The following is an 18,554-nucleotide window of genomic DNA, read 5'->3' on the forward strand; positions in this document are numbered from 1 at the left end:
GCTCCGTGGCATGTGGGATCTTCCCGGACCAGGGCACGAATCCGTGTCCCCTGCATCGGCAGGCGGACTATCAACCACTGCACCACCAGGGAAGCCCTATTCTCCCAGTTTTGTGGCTTGAATTTTCATTCTCTTAACAATGTCCCTCAAAGAACAGAGATTCTTAATTAAATGAAATCCACTTTATCAAGTATTTCTTTTATGAATTGTGCTTTTGGTATCATATCTAAGAAATCTTTCTATAACCCAGGGTCAGAAAGAATTTTTTTTCCTGTTTTATTCTAGAAATTTTAAAGTTATGGATTTTGCATTTAGAGCTATGATCCATTTTGAGGTATTTTTTATATGAAGCAAGGTGTGGATTAAGCCCTCCCCCACCATGTAGGTGACTAATAATTCCTATACCATTTGTTGAAATGACTATTCTTTCTCCATTGTTTGCTTTGATATCTTTGTCAGAAATCTATTATCTATATAAGTGTGGGTCTATTTCCGGACTCTATATTTTCCCATTAATCTACATTTGTATTCTTTCTCTAATAACACACTGTCTTGATTACTATAGCATTATGGTCTTGAAATCAGGTGAGCCCTCAATTTTATATTTTAAAAATTGTTTTGACCATTCTAGTTGTTTCCATATAGTTTTTAGATTAGGCTTATTGATTTTTACAAAAAAATTTGTTGAGAATTTCATTGGAATTTTGTTGAATCCATAGATCAGTTTGGAGAGAATGACATGCTAATAATAGTGTGTCTTTAAGCAAGAGGGAAGAGATATGGGGACATGTGTTTATGTATAACTGATTCACTTTGTTATAAAGCAGAAACTAACACACCATTGTAAAGCAATTATACTCCAATAAAGATGTTAAAAAAAGAATAGTGTGTCTTTAAATCTACGAACATGGTATACCACTTCATTTATTTAGTTCTTAATTTTTTTCACCTGTTTTGTAGTTTCCAGCATACAGGTCTCATACATATTTTGTTAGATTTATACCTAAGTATTTCCCTTTTCTGGGATATAATTGTAAATAGTATATCTATAACTTTAAATTTCTAATTGCTACTTGCTAGTATATAGAAATGCCATTGATGTTTGTATATAATCTTATATTTTGCAACCTCCCTAAACTCAGTGATGAGTTCTAATTGCTTTTTAAAAAAATTTATTTATGTATTTATTTATTTTTGGCTGCATTCGGTCTTCGTTGCTGTGTGCGGGCTTTCTCTAGTTGCAGTGAGTGGGGGCTACTCTTCGTTGTGGTGCGCGGGCCTCTCATTGCGGTGGCCTCTCCCGTTTCAGGGCGTGAGCTTCAGTAGTTGTGGCTCGCGGGCTCTAGAGTGCAGTCTCAGTAGTTGTGGCGCACAGGCTTAGTTGCTCCACAGCATGTGGGATCTTCCCGGACTAGGTCTTGAACCTGTGTCCCCTGCATTGGCAGGCGGACTCTCAACCACTGCGCCACCAGGGAAGCCCCACCTCTAATTGCATTTTTATAGCTATTTTGGGATTTTCTACGTAGATAATAATATAATCACACAAATGACAGTTTTATTTGTTCCGTTTCAATACCCATGTCTATTATTTCTTTTTCTTGACTGATTACACTATATTATCATGTTGAATAAGAATGGTGAAATTGGGTATATTTGCCTTGATCCTGGGCTTAGTGGAAAATCTTTGTCTTTCACTGTTACCTAGTAGTTAGATGTAGCTTTCTGTAGATACTCTTTATTATATAGAAGAAGTTTCTTTCTGTTCCAATTTGTTGAGAGTTTTTAATCAAAAAGGATGTTGAATTCTGTCAAGTGCAGTTTTGCATCTGTTGAGCTGATCATATGATTTTTTTCTTTAATCTGTTGAAATGAATTATACTGATTAATTTTTGAGTGTTGAACCTGTCTTGCATACCTGGGTAAAATCTGCTTGGTCGTGATGTACTATTCTTTTCATATATTGCTGGATTTGATTTGCTAATATTTTGTTGAGGAATTTTTATCAATTTACATTAGGGATATTAGTCTCTAGTTTTCTTTTCTTGCAATATCTTTGTCTAGTTTTGGTATCTGGGTAATGCTGGACTCATAACATGAGTTGTAAAATGTTTCTCCTTTTTATAGTCTGGACAAATTTGTGTTAAATCAGTATTTATTTCTTAAATGTTTGCTAGAATTTTCCATTGAAGTCAGCTGAGTTTGGAATTTTTTTGTTGTTGGAAGATTTTGAAATAAAAATTCAGTTTCTTTAGTGTGTATAGGATTATTCAAGATGTCTGTCTTTCTTGAGTGACTTTTGGCAGTTTGTGTTTCTCAAGAATTTTTTTTTTCATTTCATCTATGTTGTTAAATTTATGGACATAGTATTTTCTTGTTATCCTTTTAGTGTTTGTAGGATATATAGTAGTCTCCATTGTTTCCTGATATTGGTAATTTTTATCTTCATTTTTTGCAGGGGTGTGGGGTCTGTCTGAGTAGAGGACTATCTATATGTCTATATGTTTTTCAAAGAACTAGTTTTTGGTTTCATTAATTTTTCCCTATTGTTTTTCTGTTCCTAATTTTATTGAATTCTGTTATTTATTATTTTCTTCCTTCTGCTTGCTTTGGGTCTAATTTGTTCTTTTTTCTAATATAATCATTTAATGGATGCATTTTTCTAAGCGCTGCTTTGTCTACATCCAAAAATATTAATATGTTGTTTTTATTTTCATTACATTAAAATATTTCCTAATTTCCCTTTGACTTCCTTTTTGATGCATTGTTTATTTAAAAGTGTGTAGGTTAGATTCCAAATGTTGGGAATATTCTAGATAACTTTGTTACCAATTTCTGGTTTAATTCAGTTGTGGTCTGAGGATGTACTTTGTATTACTTTAGTTTAAAAATATTAAATTTTGTTTTATGATCCTGAACATGTTCTAACTTGTTGAATGTTTCAGGTGTACTTAAAAAGACTGTGTATTTTGCTGTTATTGGATACAGTGTTCTATAAATTACTTCAAGTTGTTTGAGGCTGTTTTTCAGATTTTCTGTATACTTATTTTTATACTGATTTTGTCTACTTATTTTGTTCTGTTGGTTACTCTACTTGTGGATTTGGCTATTTTTCTCTTTTCTGTTCTTTCAGTTTTTGCTTCATGTAGTTTGAAGCTCTGTTGTTAAATACATACACATTTTAGAAATATATGTCTTCTTGATGAATTGACCTCTTGGTCATTATATAATGTACCTTTTTGTATCCCTGGTAGTATTTCTTGACCTAAAGTCTACTTTGATATTAATATGGCTACTCCAGCTTTCTTTTCATTAGTGTTGGCATGACATGTTCTTTTCTACTCTTTTAACTTTAAATCTATCTTTATCTTTATAGTGGAATTCTTCTACGTGGCATATAATTGGGTCCTGCTTTTTTATCCAGATTGACAATCTTTTACTTTTAATTGGTATGTTTAAACTGTTTGTATTTAATGTAAATATTGATAATGAATTAAAATCTATCATTTTGTTAGATTTTTTCCTATTTGTTTCATCTATTCTTTGTTTCTTTTATCCTATTTTTTTCTGCATTCTTTTGGATTGAATATTTTTGTGATTCCATTTCATCTCCATTATGGGCTCATTATTTTTATCTCTTAAAAAAAGTTTAATGATCATCCTAAGATTTTACAACATATATCTTTAGTTAATCGCAGTCTATCTTGAAATAATATTGTACTGCTTCAGGTATAGTTAGATGATGTTACAACAGTGTACTCCCAATTCTTCCTTCCCATCCTTTATTTTTTTGTTGTTACATATTTTACTTTTACATATTCAATAAATACTCAATACGCTGATATTTGATATTTGCTTTAGTTGGTTGGTTGTCTCCTAGAGTGATTAAAATAAGAAAAAAAGAATTCTATATTTACATCATTTATGTCATTTGAAGCACTCTAACTTTTCTTGTGCATATATGCAGCTAATGAATTATCTTAGTTATTGTTTGTCTGAAAAATATTTCTTATTTAGTTTTGAAATATATTTTAGATATGTATGGAATTCTGAGTTGACAGTTATTTTTCTTTTAGCACTTTAAGGTTTCCGTTTCACTGTCTTGTGGTTTGTATAGTTTTCCTATGAGAAGCATGTTGTCTTTCTTACTTTTGTTCCTCTGCATATAATGTGTCTTTTTTTCCCGCTGGATGCCTTAAAGATTTTGTCTTTATCTTTGGTTTTCAGCAGCATATATCTTGGTGTGTGTGTGTGTGTGTGTGTGTGTGTGTGTGTGTGTGTGTATGTTTATATTTGTACTGCATATGTGTATGTGTGTGTTCTGGTATTCTTTTTATTGGTGTTCTCTGTCCTTCTTGTGTCTGTGATTTAGTGAGTTTCATTACTTTTGGAAAATTCTTTGCCATCATCTCTTCAAATATTTTTTCTAATCCATTCTCCCTTGCTCCTTCTTCTGGTATTCCGATTATACAAATACTAGCCCATTTGATATCATCCCACAGCTCTTGAATGTTCTTTTTCTTTCCTTCATTCTTGTTTTTTCTCTTTGTATTTCAGTTTGGGTAATAGTATCTAATGACATAGTCTTCAAGTTGACTAATATTTTCTTTGGTTGTGTGAAGTCTGGTGATTAGTCCATCAAAAGTATTCTTCATCTCTGTTACCTTGTTTTTCATTTCTAGCATTTTGATTTGGTTAAAAAGTTATTTCAGTTTCTCTGCTGAAATTCTTCATCAATTCATGCATGTTTCTCCCTTTTTCCACTATTAATATGTTTTTAGAATATTAATCATAGTACTTTTAAATTCCTTATGTGATAGTTCTAACACTTGAGTCATATCTGAGTTTGGCTTTCTTGATTGCTTTGTGTCTTGACAGTGTATTTTTCCTTTCTGCCCTTTTGCTTTTCTTGTATTTTAGACTGAAAATTGAACATCATATGTAGGGGAAGTAAATAGTATGTCTGCCTGGAAGTAGGTGAGCCTTTTCTAGTGCTGGCCCTTTAGTGTGAAGGGGTTGAGTCAATTTAGTCAGACTATGAGCTGGGTTTCGGTTTTGTTGTTGTTATTGTTATCTCCTTGTGGTATAGCCTTCAAAACCCTCTATTATTACATTGTGTTTAGGGTAGGGGCTTGTTTGCTACAGAGCTTTGTCAAAATCTGCTCCATCTTCAGCTTCAAGTCTCTTCTCATTGCCTGTACCCCAGAGAGGGTCTCTGTTTTCAGGCTGTAGACCCTTTCCCAGAAGGAGCCTGATGTTATTCATTACTTGGTGTTTACTCATATGGTGTTGTTGTGTTGGAAGTTTCTGTTTTCTGCTGTTCTGGAGCGGCCTCTGTCTTAGGCAGGTTATATGTTCCTGTGTCTTGGGTTAGGGCCTTCTTGGTAATCTTGCCCCTCCCTCAGAGTTAGGGGATTTCCACTGGTATGACTCCAGAACTTCTTTCTACCCCTTCCCCAGCGGTGGTAGTTTTTATTCTGTTCTATTCACTCACCTTAATGTGTCTCTACCTATGGTCTGAGGGTGATGGGATTTGCTGTCTTTTCCCAAGTGGCTTGTGGCTTTTATTCCATAGTGGAAAGATGAGAGAGGAATCCTGGTGAGACTTCTGATTTTGTCTATAGCAGCTGCTCTTCCCCCTACTCCAGGACTGTACCATGAGAGAACCTTTCTCCACTCCTGCCCTGTCCCACTCTGCTCTTTCTTGTGAGTACCAGGTGAGTTCTGTGGGGCCAGGCTTCTAAGTGGGTTTCAATTTCCCTGGGGTTTGTGGCTCCCATGGGTTCTCTACTCTTGTGCTAGTACACACTTGGTCTTTAGAAGTTCTTTGAAAATATTAGCTTAATTTTTCTTGCCAGCTTATATGAATCCAGCATCTGCCCCTGGCAAGCAAACGCTTCTGTCCTTTCTCCCATGGAAAGAAGTTTTCTTTTTGTAACTTTTGGATTAGTTGGTTGCTTTATGATCTCAGCTCTCTGATGAGTTTTGAAATGTGTAATTTGACATATTATGCAGATTTAATTTTTATTTAAAGAGCGAGAGCATTATTTCCAATTTTTCTACATCCTAAGTGGAAGCTAGACCATAGAGCTTTGCACACTTAACACTAAACTCTAAAATTAAGTTGGACATTCTCATTAATTTGGGTGGCATGTTTGGGCTTGGAGATAAATGTACAAATAAAATATTTGTCTTAAGGAGTTTTCTAATGCCTAAGAGATAGTTACATGTAAGTAGTCCCATTTTTAAAAGTTTATGGAAAATTAGAACAGTTATCTACTTGGTAACTTTTGAGGTGGTTTTGCCAGTGGTGATCAGAGAAGGTTCCACAGAGCAGATGATATAGGGCTACAAACCCTAAGAATGAATTATAATTTAAGAGGTGAGTAGAGAGAGAAAGGCATTCCATTTGAAGGAATGGCATGAACACAGACACGTGGACAAGACTGACATTTTCAGGGATGGGGCTAGTAGCATAGGCTGCAATTGGGAAGGTCTTTGTTTTTTGTGTTAAGGATTAGGTTTTGTCTCGTAAGCAGCTGGGAATCTCAAAGAGCTCTTAATCCAGTGTGATACCAACAGAACTCCATTTTAGAAGGATAACTGTGGTATCAGTTTGCAGGCTACACTGGAGGAAAGGATATATGTTAGGGAGCTATTGTAGTAGCTGGTAAGAAGAAACAGTGTGTAAGCCGATACGAACACATAAAGAGAAATAGTTGTCCTTATTTTGATATTACTCCCCCTAAAAGGCCTCTCAACTAAAGAGAGTCTTTGACAGGGCTCTGGCGGGGCAGTGGGGTACCACCTTATTATTGCTAGGTGGAGGCAGAAGTCCAGGTTTCCCTCTTGGCCTCCTTAACCCTTGAAGGAGTGCTCCTCACTAATGCTGGGTTGGATGGCAGGTCCATCTCTCCATGTGGTCTCCATTGACATGGAGGTGAAGATAGCCGCACTGATGGTGAAAATCCTGAGTCTCCACTAGACTTCCTCTGACACCACCCAAGTAGAGTGGGACAGAGGTGCCTCATTACTTCAGGTTGGGTGCAGGCTCCCCATGTGCCCTTCACTGATACTGCAAGGGTACAGGATGCTCACTACTGGCCATCAAGGATGAAAGGTCTGGATTCCTACTCAGCCTTCTCTGGCATCCCCTAGTGGGGATATTGGGGTCCCTCATTAAAGCTTGGTGAGGATGGAAGTCTAGGCTGTCTCTCTGGCCTTTGCTGGCATGAGTGAGGGTGGGGGACACAGTTTTTTCTGTGCTATTTGGCTGGATTTAGACACTTATTGTCTAAAACTTTTCTGTTTGGGTAGTCTGCCCATTTCCTGGCCCTTTGCACAGAGAGAACAGGCATCTCTTGAGTTTTTTGGTCTGTGCTTATTGGCGTTTCTGGGTTGCCAGCTTCCTCAGCTTCAAGTCTGAGATATATGAGGCAAAAGAACCTAGAAAACTCACCTCCATGTTGTTCCTTGAGTCTCAAGGCAGCTGGTCTGCCTTCTTCTCTGCATCTTTCAGTCTTCTCATCTTTGTTTTATATACGATGTCTCGAGTTTTGAGTTGTACTTGGGGGGAAGAATAGGGAAAAGTATATCTGTTCTGTCTTCCTTGGAAGTGAAATTCTTCAAATTAGTCCTTAATAGCATTATGACTTTAAATCCCTCTCACTTCTCTCCATTTCACAGTGAAAATAAGAGGAATAGAAAAATGATAAAGGGTGGCATGTATGTATAGGTAGTATGGGGAGAAACATTCCTCTGTAAAGAGATGTCTTGTATGATGTCCTTCCTCAGTTAACCAAATATTTATTGAATGCCTACCATGTACAAAGCCCTGGGGGGGAATGGACAAATCTACACAAGCATAAGCCGTGGACCTCTCCTTCATATTATTGAAATGCTTATACCATTTGTTTAACATGTTCCAGAAGATGCAAAAATGTTTTTAATGCCCTGGCTCTTTGGTGGCAGTAGGAGTTGGGAATGCAGCAGAGACTGAGAATGAGACAGCCCCACTAGCCCAAATCACTCATGACTTTATAAAGGAGGAGCTTTACTGAGTTGTCTCTAGAGAACTTCCCTCTTTCTCCCTCTCCCTGATGAGATGGAGTCCACTGATTTACTTCACATGCCTTATAGACAATGAACAAAAACTCTTATTCCTCTCTTTCCTCAAAATATTTAAATGCCCTAAGGACCCTCTGAAACTAGAGTATGGGACTGGACTCTCAGCTGCAAGAATATTAAGACCCTTGTTTTTTTTTGGGGGGGGTTACCTGCTAGTTAACACTCTTAAATTATCCTCACTTGCTCCTTTTTTCTCTTATACTGGAGATCACTGTCAGCCTCAGTGCATGGGCTGCTTTACAGTCTATTAGAGAGATGTATTTGGAGATACACTAAGAAAAGGCAGCATTTTAATCAGTGATTTATATGCACTTTTTAAAAAACCTTGTCAAGCCTGCTTTTCCCATTTAACCTTGAATTCTTTTCATAACATTGTATCTTGATTTTATGCTCCTTAATGTGCCATATTTTTCTCCACAATAGATTTTAAGATAAATTGGCCCAAAACAAGAGGGATGCTGAATGCTTTTTGTAACCATGGAAACATTTCTGGGCACTTACTGGGGACCTGGTTGCCAGTAGTAATGTAACAGAGAAAATAGATGCACTTCATTTAGCAGTTGCCTGTGATTAAGAGGCAGATAGAGTCCTTATAGTGCCATCTCAAGATAGGCTTTTTGGTTTAAAGACCCAAATCCCAAACAGCAACTTCTCAGTCGAGAAGCAATTATGACACCTTTAATATGTGATGGGAAGGAGTTCTATTGCATTTTAAAATCATCTTTGTTTTCAGTTTTTCACCTCATACTTTTTTGAGGCTGTTTTTCAACCACATATATTTGTTTCCAAGAAACATGCTCACTGTTTCCTGAAATAGCCTGCTAATGGAATTAATGTGTTCCGAGTACATTGGCATGTAGAACTTTAGAAACACTCTTTGACTAGATGGAGTGTATTTAAAAAATAGAACAGCAGGCTTTGAAATCATGGTGATATAATCTGATTTTCCAATCAGATTATTTGACAAGGCTAATGTAACATGGGAAAATCCTGTCCCAACCAGTTCTTAGTTACTGGTTGGTCTCAAGCTTTTATGGGTTGAAGGTACTTTGTTCTGTCGATGTTTTGGGGATTGCTTGTGGCAATTGAGAGTAAATGGTATCAGGCAAGAGCATGCAGTTGATTTATAAATTACACAGGCTTCATTTCTTTTCTATAGGATGTATTACTGAACGTGAAATGCTGCATCCTGCCTTTCCTTTAACTGCAATACTGGAACTTTGCTTTTTCATTGCCCAAGTGATTTCTTGAAAGTAAACCCATCCCTAGTTAAATTTATCTTCATTTGTTAGTACTTCATTTGATAGCATTTGCCACCATGTCATTGGTTATCCAGAATTGTCCCTGAAAAAGTTTGAGTATTCTGCAAAAGCTTCAGAATTTGTTTTCTAAAAACTTTATGAAGTTAATTTTCTTGCTATGTTGACTTGCAAGTTTTAGAAAAGCTGGGTATCAATGAACATGCCAGGGGCTGATGTCCAGTTTTCAGAGCCTTGATATTTAAGGCAAGGAGGGTTGTTATTGCCATTGTTACTTGTTTTGCAACTTTGTGTCATTTTAAAAGGAAATTTCAGACATGTAACACCATTTTATATGGACAGAAGTTAGAACACGTAACTTATATAAATGGTCAAATAGAGATTCAATTTTTGCCTTGATTTCTGGATATTATAATACACGGTAGGACATTTTTAAGGACAGGTTTAAAATGAGAAAGCCCGTTTTCTATTTTCCTCTTCTTACCACCATTAGGAATGGATTAGAGGTAAATTATGCTACAAATAAGCTTAAATTCCATGTTCACAATTCCCAAGGCACCAGAAACTTTTCCTTAATAATGGAATTACTTGATAGTAAAAGCTCAGGAGTCTTCCTTGCCCGCAGGCACACACCGTAATTGAGTCAGGTGTATTATTTTTTGCAATTATCTAGCTCAACAGGGAAGAAGCCAGAGCCAGGTAGGAACTACAGCTTAATAAGAACTTTTTTCACTTATGTACCTTGTTTCTTCTTGCTGAGGGAGATTCTTACCTGTATTGTTCGTGTGTTGCTTATCTTTTAAAATAACATGGAGCGTTTATCCTCTCCTCTTCTTCCCCTCTTATCTTTTCCTTTGTTTGGTAAGTCCCCTTTCTCCCTCCCTGGTACTCTTTTCCAGTGTCCACCCTTGTGGAGAGTGTTTCTGAAAAGGAGCCTTGCAATGGAAAGAGTTGCTGAGGTGTGATTATAAGTTCCTCTTCCCTTTGAGCTCTTGATAAGGGTGGTCTAGGCCATTGCTAATGGAGCTTTTAGTGCCCTTCACATTTCCTAGTTTTTACATTTATGAGACATTTAAAAAACATAGAAAAATATAGCATTATACAGCAAACACCCACCACTTAACTTTGCCAAGTCTTACCATTTTCCCATATTTAATTCAGATTTATTTTAAAGAAGCCATCCACGATGGAGGTCATTGGAGTCCCCTGAGGACCCCTCTTTGTTTCTTCCCCTTCTCTCCCTACTAGGAGTAAAACAAACCTAAATTTGGGGCATTATGATTCCTATTGTGTTTTTATTCTTTTGCTGCAGGTATTTGTAAATTATATGCAACATAATTTTGCATGTTTTAAAGCTTTATACAAATGATATAATATTGAATGTATTTTATTCTGCAACTTGTTTTTGCTTCCACTCAATGTTACACTTTTACATTGTTCAGATACATGTCCATATGGTTTATATTAACTGCTATATAGTAATCCGCTGTATTAACATTCCATTTAATTGATTCATTCTTCTGTTGATCTAATTTATCCATTCATATGAGCATCTAATTTATTTCCCAATTTTCACTACCATAACAGATAATTCTGCAATGTAAGTATATCTCTGAGCACGTATACTAGAGTGTATTTAGATGGGATATATGAAAGAGACAGTCCTATTTTGTGCCCCTTTTGTAAACATGGTAATTTCTTCCCTCATTGAGGTCCCTCGAATTGATACTCTTGCTCTAGCCCCACTTTTTCTTGTGGTGGTTCAAATTGGTTCCTTTTCCCTATAACGAACAGTCATAACCAATAGTGTGTGTTAAGGCATTAAAGGAATCTACGGGTTGTCTGTGTTTTCCATAACAAGTTTAAATAATGAGTGAGAACATGGGACAGTGATACCAAATTTTAAGGGGTGTTACAGGCTTCTTTGAAACTTTAATGAAAGTTATGAACCTACTTACGCAGGAAGATACATGCATAACATATCAAACTTTTTTAGCAATAAAATTTCATGGGTTTCTGCACCACCCAAAGTTCATCTATGGTACTCTGGATTAAAATTGACAAGGTTTACAAGAAAGAGCTAGTGATAGTACAGTCAGAAGTCAAGGATTGTACCATTTCATTTGAAGTTTGGCTTTTTTCTTATGAAAATAAAATTGGAGATATGCATTAGGATGTGTGCTGCTTTTTAAACTATTGTCTCTCAGCTCAAATCCATTCCTCCATATCCTGCTTTGGATGTTGGGGCTGGAATTTTGCAAACTCCACTTTGCCTTTGCTTGGGGGTATTCTCTGATCTATGCAAGAGGAGCAGTAGAGGGATATTGGAAGATGGGAGGTAAGGAGAAAGGGCTTACTTTTTCCTGTCTTTGCTCACTGTTCCTGTTGTTGGCATCTCAGCACTGCCCTTCACAGTGCTGTCAGCAGTGTGGGTTCTAGTCTCCAGCTTCTTTGAGCATTCCAGATCCAGGCTCATTGTACTCCACTCAGAGGTGACAGCACTGACCAGGCAGTTTCCCCTCCTCAGACGTCTGAGCTGCATATCCATAGCACCTCACCTCTGAGCTCCTAGTTTATAATAACCTTGACCTCTTCCCTTTGCTTCCCCAGCCAGAGGGGTGGTAGCTGCTTCCTGCAGTTACAATCTCTGGGCTACTTCTTTTCCTCCTTCTATTTATCCAATACCCAATACCTGTGGAACCAATTCCCTATATTAAATTCCCTCTGTTGAAATACCTATTGTGGGTTTTGTTTTCTGACTGGACCTTGACCAGTGTAGTAATTAAAGTGTTGTTCAAGCAGTTGTGTAGATTTTGAAATAGTCTATGTTAATTGTGCAAGAGCTACAATTTGCAGGTGAACTGGGACTTTCTGGAGATGATAGGTAACTGGCACAATGGACATCTAAGTCTTACCCGTTCTGATGTTCACCAGGTAAACAAATTTATATAACATAGGTTATAGATGCCATGTAGAAAAATAAAACAGGATAAGGGGATAAAAATTAATTGAGTGAGTGTTATTTTATATAGGGTTGTCCTTCCTATACTTTATATAGAATGACCTGTCTGGGAAGACAACAGTTATGCAGCGATCTGAAGGAAGGAGCATTCCTAGTAGAGCGAACAGTAAACGGACAAGCCATGGGGTAGGATGAGGACTGTGTTTGGTGGAATGATTGTAAAATGTGGCTTTGCTGAAGCTTATCAGCATCTGGTCATCAGTAATACTGTCTAGTTATTACTCTGGAGTTTCTGTTGTTTTTGAGATTTTTCTGATGTTTCATAAATCTTTTGCTTACGGATGTCAGGTACAGGATTATCACAGGAGACTTTATTGTTCATGACACAGAAGGACTTCAAGAACTTTTATATCATTTCAAAAATCAGTTCCTTTGGGGGAAAAGAAACCATTATGAAGTTGGAACTTCAAGCATTATCTTCTTAAGCTGTGATATCAAAGTCTATTTCAAAACCAAAATAAGAACTGCAAGTTTTTCTGGGACTGCCTAGTTTTTATCCTGTTTTGATCCTGCAAAAAGCAGCCACTGCTTGTATGGGAAGTTTGAAAATTGCTTTCCTGCATTTAGACCTATAATGACAAGTAGTTACTTTCATTTGAGTCTGTGCTAGATCATTTTTACTCGTGATACTTCCCTTTGCAAGGTCGGACTTCTTAGCTGTAAAATGGCATTGAGGCAATATTGTTTATGTACCAGAAACCATGCTATTTATACAACTGAACTAAACTCAAATTATGTAGGGAATTTCTCAATTCCTTATAAGCAAAGGAGAAGAGTGGTTGAGCTCAAGTAATTGACAAATGTGGGGGTAAATCTCATTCCATGAGAAGGTATATCCAGGAGTTCAAATGTTGTCTTTGGAATTTGGTTTCTCTCTCTCCCTCAATCTCTTATTTCTGTATCCATCTGTGCTGGTTCCATTCTCTGGCTCTATGTGTAGTGAGATGGTCGCCAGAAGCTCCAGATTTATATCCTCTTAGATTATAATCTAGTGGAGAAAGAAATGCCACTTTCTGGCAACTTAAAAAAAAAATCCTGGGGTTAGCACTCATTGGCTTGATTCTCTCTGCTTGGCTTGAGTTATGTGGCAAACCTTAGCAATTCCTGAGATCAGGGAAATGTGGAGCTCTGATTGGCCAGGCCTAAGTCACATGTCATTCCTGGGGTTGGTGGAGAGAGACCTTTACCAGAAACATGGTGTGAGCATAGAGAACAGGAGGCTTACCAGAAAAAAAATCAGGATTCCAGAAGTTGAAAGCAAAGAAACAAAAGCTCTACTGGAGGAGCCAGTGCCTTTCATGGGTGTCCCCACTGCCTTTACATTGTGCACTGATCAGAAGCCTGTTCCAGGGATGGACCTGGACCCCTTGTGTCACCACATATGGCATATTGTCATCACAGGTGCCACGAACACCTGCTTCTCAGTGCTTATGAATGCACATCTCTTACAATTCAGGAGAAGCAATATTTCATTTGATAATTTTGATTTAGATCATGGCTACTCCCCTGGATATTAGAAACTCTCTCTAACTCACCCTTTTAGATTGGTTTAACTGCACAATTAACTGAATGGTGTCTGAATTAGTTATCTATTGCCGCATAACAAATTACCACAAACTTAGTGGCTTAAAATGATATGTATTAATTATTCAGTTTATTTGGGTTAGGAATCCAGAAATGAGGTAGCTGGGTCCTCTGCTCAGGGTCTCACAAAGCTGCAGTCAAAGGATCAGCTGGGCTGCCTTCTCATGTGGACATTCCAAGGCTTCTCAGGTCATGGGCAGAATTGATTTCCTTGTAGAAGTAGGACTAAGGGCCCCAGCTTCATGCTGGCTGTTGATTGGAGGCTGCCCTTCACTCCTGGAGGCTGCCTGTAGTCCCTAGAGGCTTCCCACAGTTCCTTGTCACATGGGCAACGTGGTTGCTTACTACATCAAGCTAGCGAGGAGAGGCCACTGGCAAAAGGAATCTTATATTACATAATGAAATCATGGGCATGACATTCCATCACTTCTGTCATACTCTGCTAGTTAGAAGAACATCACAAGTCCCGCCCACACTGAAGGGGAGGAGATCACACAAAGGTATGGACACTAGGCGGGAGGGATGGGGGTAAGGATGACCACCTTAGAGTCTGCCCACCATAGGATCCTAGACTGGCTATTTAAATAAAGTAGAGAAATTGCACAAAAGGTAGAAGCTACTTAAATACCTTCATGTGAGTTATTCTTACAGATTTTTTTAAATGAGAAAATTGTATTTCTGTCTTAAAAGGCAACTACTCCTTTCTCTTGGCTGCTCTGCGAATGATTCATGCAGGAATTGTTCATAAAAAGATTTTGGTTAGAAGCTAAATCTATAGACCTGAATCAGTTTGCAGATGGTAGAGTATCAAGGGAATGCAGACTTCACAGGAAAACTCACCACTGGCATGTGCTATCTCACTGCAAGTGCCCAAGAGACCTTGCCAAGAGTCCTTACTGATTTTGTAGAGCACTCCAGGTGAAGAACTTCTTTTTTGTGTGTGTGGTACACGGGCCTCTCACTGTTGTGGCCTCTCCCGTTGCGGAGCCCAGGCTCCGGATGCGCAGGCTCAGCGGCCACGGCTCACGGGCCCAGCCGCTCCGCGGCATGTGGGATCTTCCCGGACCGGAGCACGAACCCGTGTCCCCTGCATTGGCAGGCGGACTCTCAACCAGTGGGCCACCAGGGAAGCCCTGAAGAACTTGATTGTTAATATCAGTAATAATAAATATAACAACCATAGGCATTCAACAAAGTGTAACCTTGCCTTTGTGTTAAATATTTTAATTACATTATGTTATTTAATAATCATAATTTTGTGAGGTGTGTCCACGAGTAGGTGGGTGGATTATTATTCCTACTTTTAAAGAAAAGACAAATGTTCTGGGGAGATTCAGTAACTCTTTCCATGTCTCTAGCTGGTAAAGTAGCTGGGATTCCAAACCATATGCGTCTGACTCAAAACTTCAAGGTGTGGGGGGGCTTCCCTGGTGGCGCAGTGGTTAAGAAACCTCCTACCAATGCAGGGAACACGGGTTCGATCCCTGGTCTGGGAAGATCCCACATGCCGCGGAGCAACTAAGCCCGTGCACAACAACTACTGAGCCTGTGCTCTAGAGTCCACAAGCCACAACTACTGAAGCCCACATGCCTAGAGCCCGTGCTTCGCAACAAGAGAAGCCACTGCAGTGAGAAGCCTGCGCACCGCAAGAGTAGCCCCCGCTCACCACAACTAGAGAAAGCCCGTGCGCAACAACAAAGCCCCAACGCAACCAAAAATAAATAAATAATATAAATAAATTTATTTAAAAAAAAAAACACATCAAGGTGCTTCTCCATGTAGCCGCTGTCCCAAAGTGGACTGAAGTGCCCCCACTTCCATCCCACACCTCTGTACCTCTGCTACAAGAAGTCCAGTTCAACGGCAGTTACTGGCAACAAATTACTGGGCATTACAGCTTCTGACGGTGGATTTAAACCTTCCTAAGTCTAGTTTAAGGGATTAATGGGAAAATAGGCTGCATTTGCAGTCTCCATTTCCCTAGCCCCTACTTGCTTCTTTCCTCACTATTTTTTGGACTCTAGTCTTCTACTCTAATGAACATGCACTGAATTATATGACTAGTTCCCCCTTGCCCATTTTACTTATTTGAGAGTGACAGTGTTGAATATTCCTCCCTTGAAACTCATTCCTCACCTGGGTTCTGGACTCCACTTGTTCCTGGTTTTCTCCTTGCTACGTCTTTGTCATTCACCTTTCTCTGCCAATTCCTTAAACATTGGTTTCCCTCTTACGCGCTCTTCCGTGACTTCCGCTAAATATCTGCATCTCTAGTTTGGACCTCTCTCCTGAGTTCTGGTCTCATATATCCGAGTTGCCTTCACTTCGGTGGTATCACACATCTCAAATTCAACATGTTTAAAAACACAATCATCTTTTATTCTTATTTATGGAAAGCTAGTCATCAAAGTAAGAGATTAGTCTTTCTCAGTTCCTTATCCCTCACAGCAATCCTAACCTGCCTCTGTTTTTTCAGTATGTACCAAATTATATTGATTCTGTCTCTGCAATTTCTCTTGTATCAGTACAACTTCTCTCTGTCCCCTCTACCTTAACTCATATATATATATCCTCTTCTGCTGGTCTATTTCAATAATGTCTTAACTGGTTTCTCTATTTCTATATTCTTTCCATCTCTTATCCATTCTCTAGGGTCCCCTCAGAGGGTGCATTCTAAACTCTGCATCAGATTTCATACCTTCTCATAGAAAAAGGCTTCCAGGATGACTTCTTTCCTTTGAAAGATTCATAGCCTTCAAGGATTTGGGCCACTGTCTTCCAGTGTCTGGAAATACCGAGCTCATTCACACCTAAACATTTGGTTTCTTCTCCCTGCTCTTGTGCCTGCCTCTTGAAAACTTCTCATCTTTCAAGAGTCATTTCAAGCACCATTGTCTCTAGGAAGCTCTCTTAGTCCATTGAGGCTGCTGTAACAAAAATACTGTAGACTTAGTGACTTAAACATCACTGATTTTGAGGAGCCTGAACCAAGATGGCAGAGTAGAAAGACGTGCTCTCACTCCCTCTTGTGAGAACACCAGAATCACAACTAGCTGCTGGACAGTCATCGACAGGAAGACACTGGAACTCATCAAAAAAACACCCCACATCCAAAGACAAAGGAGAAGCCACAATGAGATGGTAGGAGGGGTGCAATCACAGCAAAATCAAATCCCATAACTGGTGGGTGGGTGACTCACAGACTGGAGAACACTTATACCACAGAGGTCCACCCACTGGAGTGAAGGTTCTGAGCCCCACGTCAGGCTTCCCAACCTGGGGGTCTGGCAATAGGAGGAGGAATTCCTAGAGACTCAGACTTCGAAGGCCAGTGGGATTTGATTGCAGGACTTCAACAGGACTGGGGGAAACAGAGACTCCACTCTTGGAGGGCACACACAAAGTAGTGTGTGCATCAGGACCCAGGGAAAGGAGCAGTGACCCCATAGGAGACTGAACCAGACCTACCTGCTAGTGTTGGAGGGCCTCCTGCAGAGGTGGGGGGTGGCTGTGGCTCACCGTGGGGACAAGGACACTGGCAGCAGAAGTTCTAGGAAATACTTCTTGGCCTGAGCCCTCCCAGAGTTTGCCATTAGCCCCACCATAGAGCCCAGTTAGGCTCCAGTGTTGGGTTGACTCAAGCCAAACAACCAACAGGGAGGGAACCCAGCCCCACCCATCAGCAGTCAAGTGGATTAAAGTTTTACTGAGCTCTGCCCACCACAGCAAAAGTCAGCTCTACCCACCACTAGTCCCTCGCATCAAGAAACCTGCACAAGCCTCTTAGATAGCCTCATCCACCAGAGGGCAGACAGCAGAAGCAAGAAGAACTACATTCCTGCATCCTGGGGAACAAAAACCACATTCACAGAAAGATACACAAGATGAAAAGGCAGAGGGCTATGTACCAGATGAAGGAACATGATAAAACCCCAGAAAAACAATTAAATAAAGTGGAGATAGGCAACCTTCCAGAAAAAGAATTCAGAATAATGATAGCGGAGAAGAATTAAAGAACAAACAGAGATGAACAATATAATAACTGAAATGAAAACTACACTAGAAGGAATCAATAGCAGAATAACTGAGGCAGAAGAATGGATAAGTGACCTGGAAGACAGAACGGTAGAATTCACTGCCACAGAACAGAATAAAGAAAAAAGAAGGAAAAGAAATGAAGACAGCCTAAGAGACCTCTGGGACAACATTAAATGCAACAACATTTGCATTATAGGGGTCCCAGAAGGAGAAGAGAGAGAGAAAGGACCCGAGAAAATAATTGAAGAAATTATAGTCGAAAATTTCCCTAACATGGGAAAGGAAATAGCAAACTCTACAAGCCAGAAGGGAGTGGCATGATATACTTAAAGTGATGGAAGGGAAGAATCTACAACCAAGATAACTCTACCTGGCAAGGATCTCATTTAGATTCAATGGAGAAATCAAAAGCTTTACAGACAAGCAAAAGCTAAGAGAATTCAGCACCACCAAACCAGCTCTACCACAAATGCTAAAGGAACTTCTCTAAGTGGGAAACACAAGAGAAGAAAAGGACCTACAAAAA

General features: G+C 39.0%; 1 protein-coding gene across 2 annotated transcripts in view; it reads left to right on the forward strand.

The window, feature by feature from the left end:
* SYT16 (synaptotagmin 16) overlaps positions 1-18,554 on the forward strand; it is a 127,989-nt gene that overhangs the window by 7,814 nt on the left and 101,621 nt on the right. The window contains exon 2 of one of the 2 annotated variants that reach the window (XM_028496098.2): positions 544-585. The exons of the other annotated variant lie outside the window; for it this stretch is intronic. Coding sequence (XP_028351899.1) covers positions 544-585 — 42 coding nt within the window. The remainder of the gene's footprint in view (positions 1-543; positions 586-18,554) is intronic. 2 annotated transcript variants of the gene reach the window in all.

This window comes from Physeter macrocephalus, chromosome 11 (genome assembly GCF_002837175.3).
Source record: "Physeter macrocephalus isolate SW-GA chromosome 11, ASM283717v5, whole genome shotgun sequence".
NCBI lineage: Eukaryota > Metazoa > Chordata > Mammalia > Artiodactyla > Physeteridae > Physeter > Physeter macrocephalus.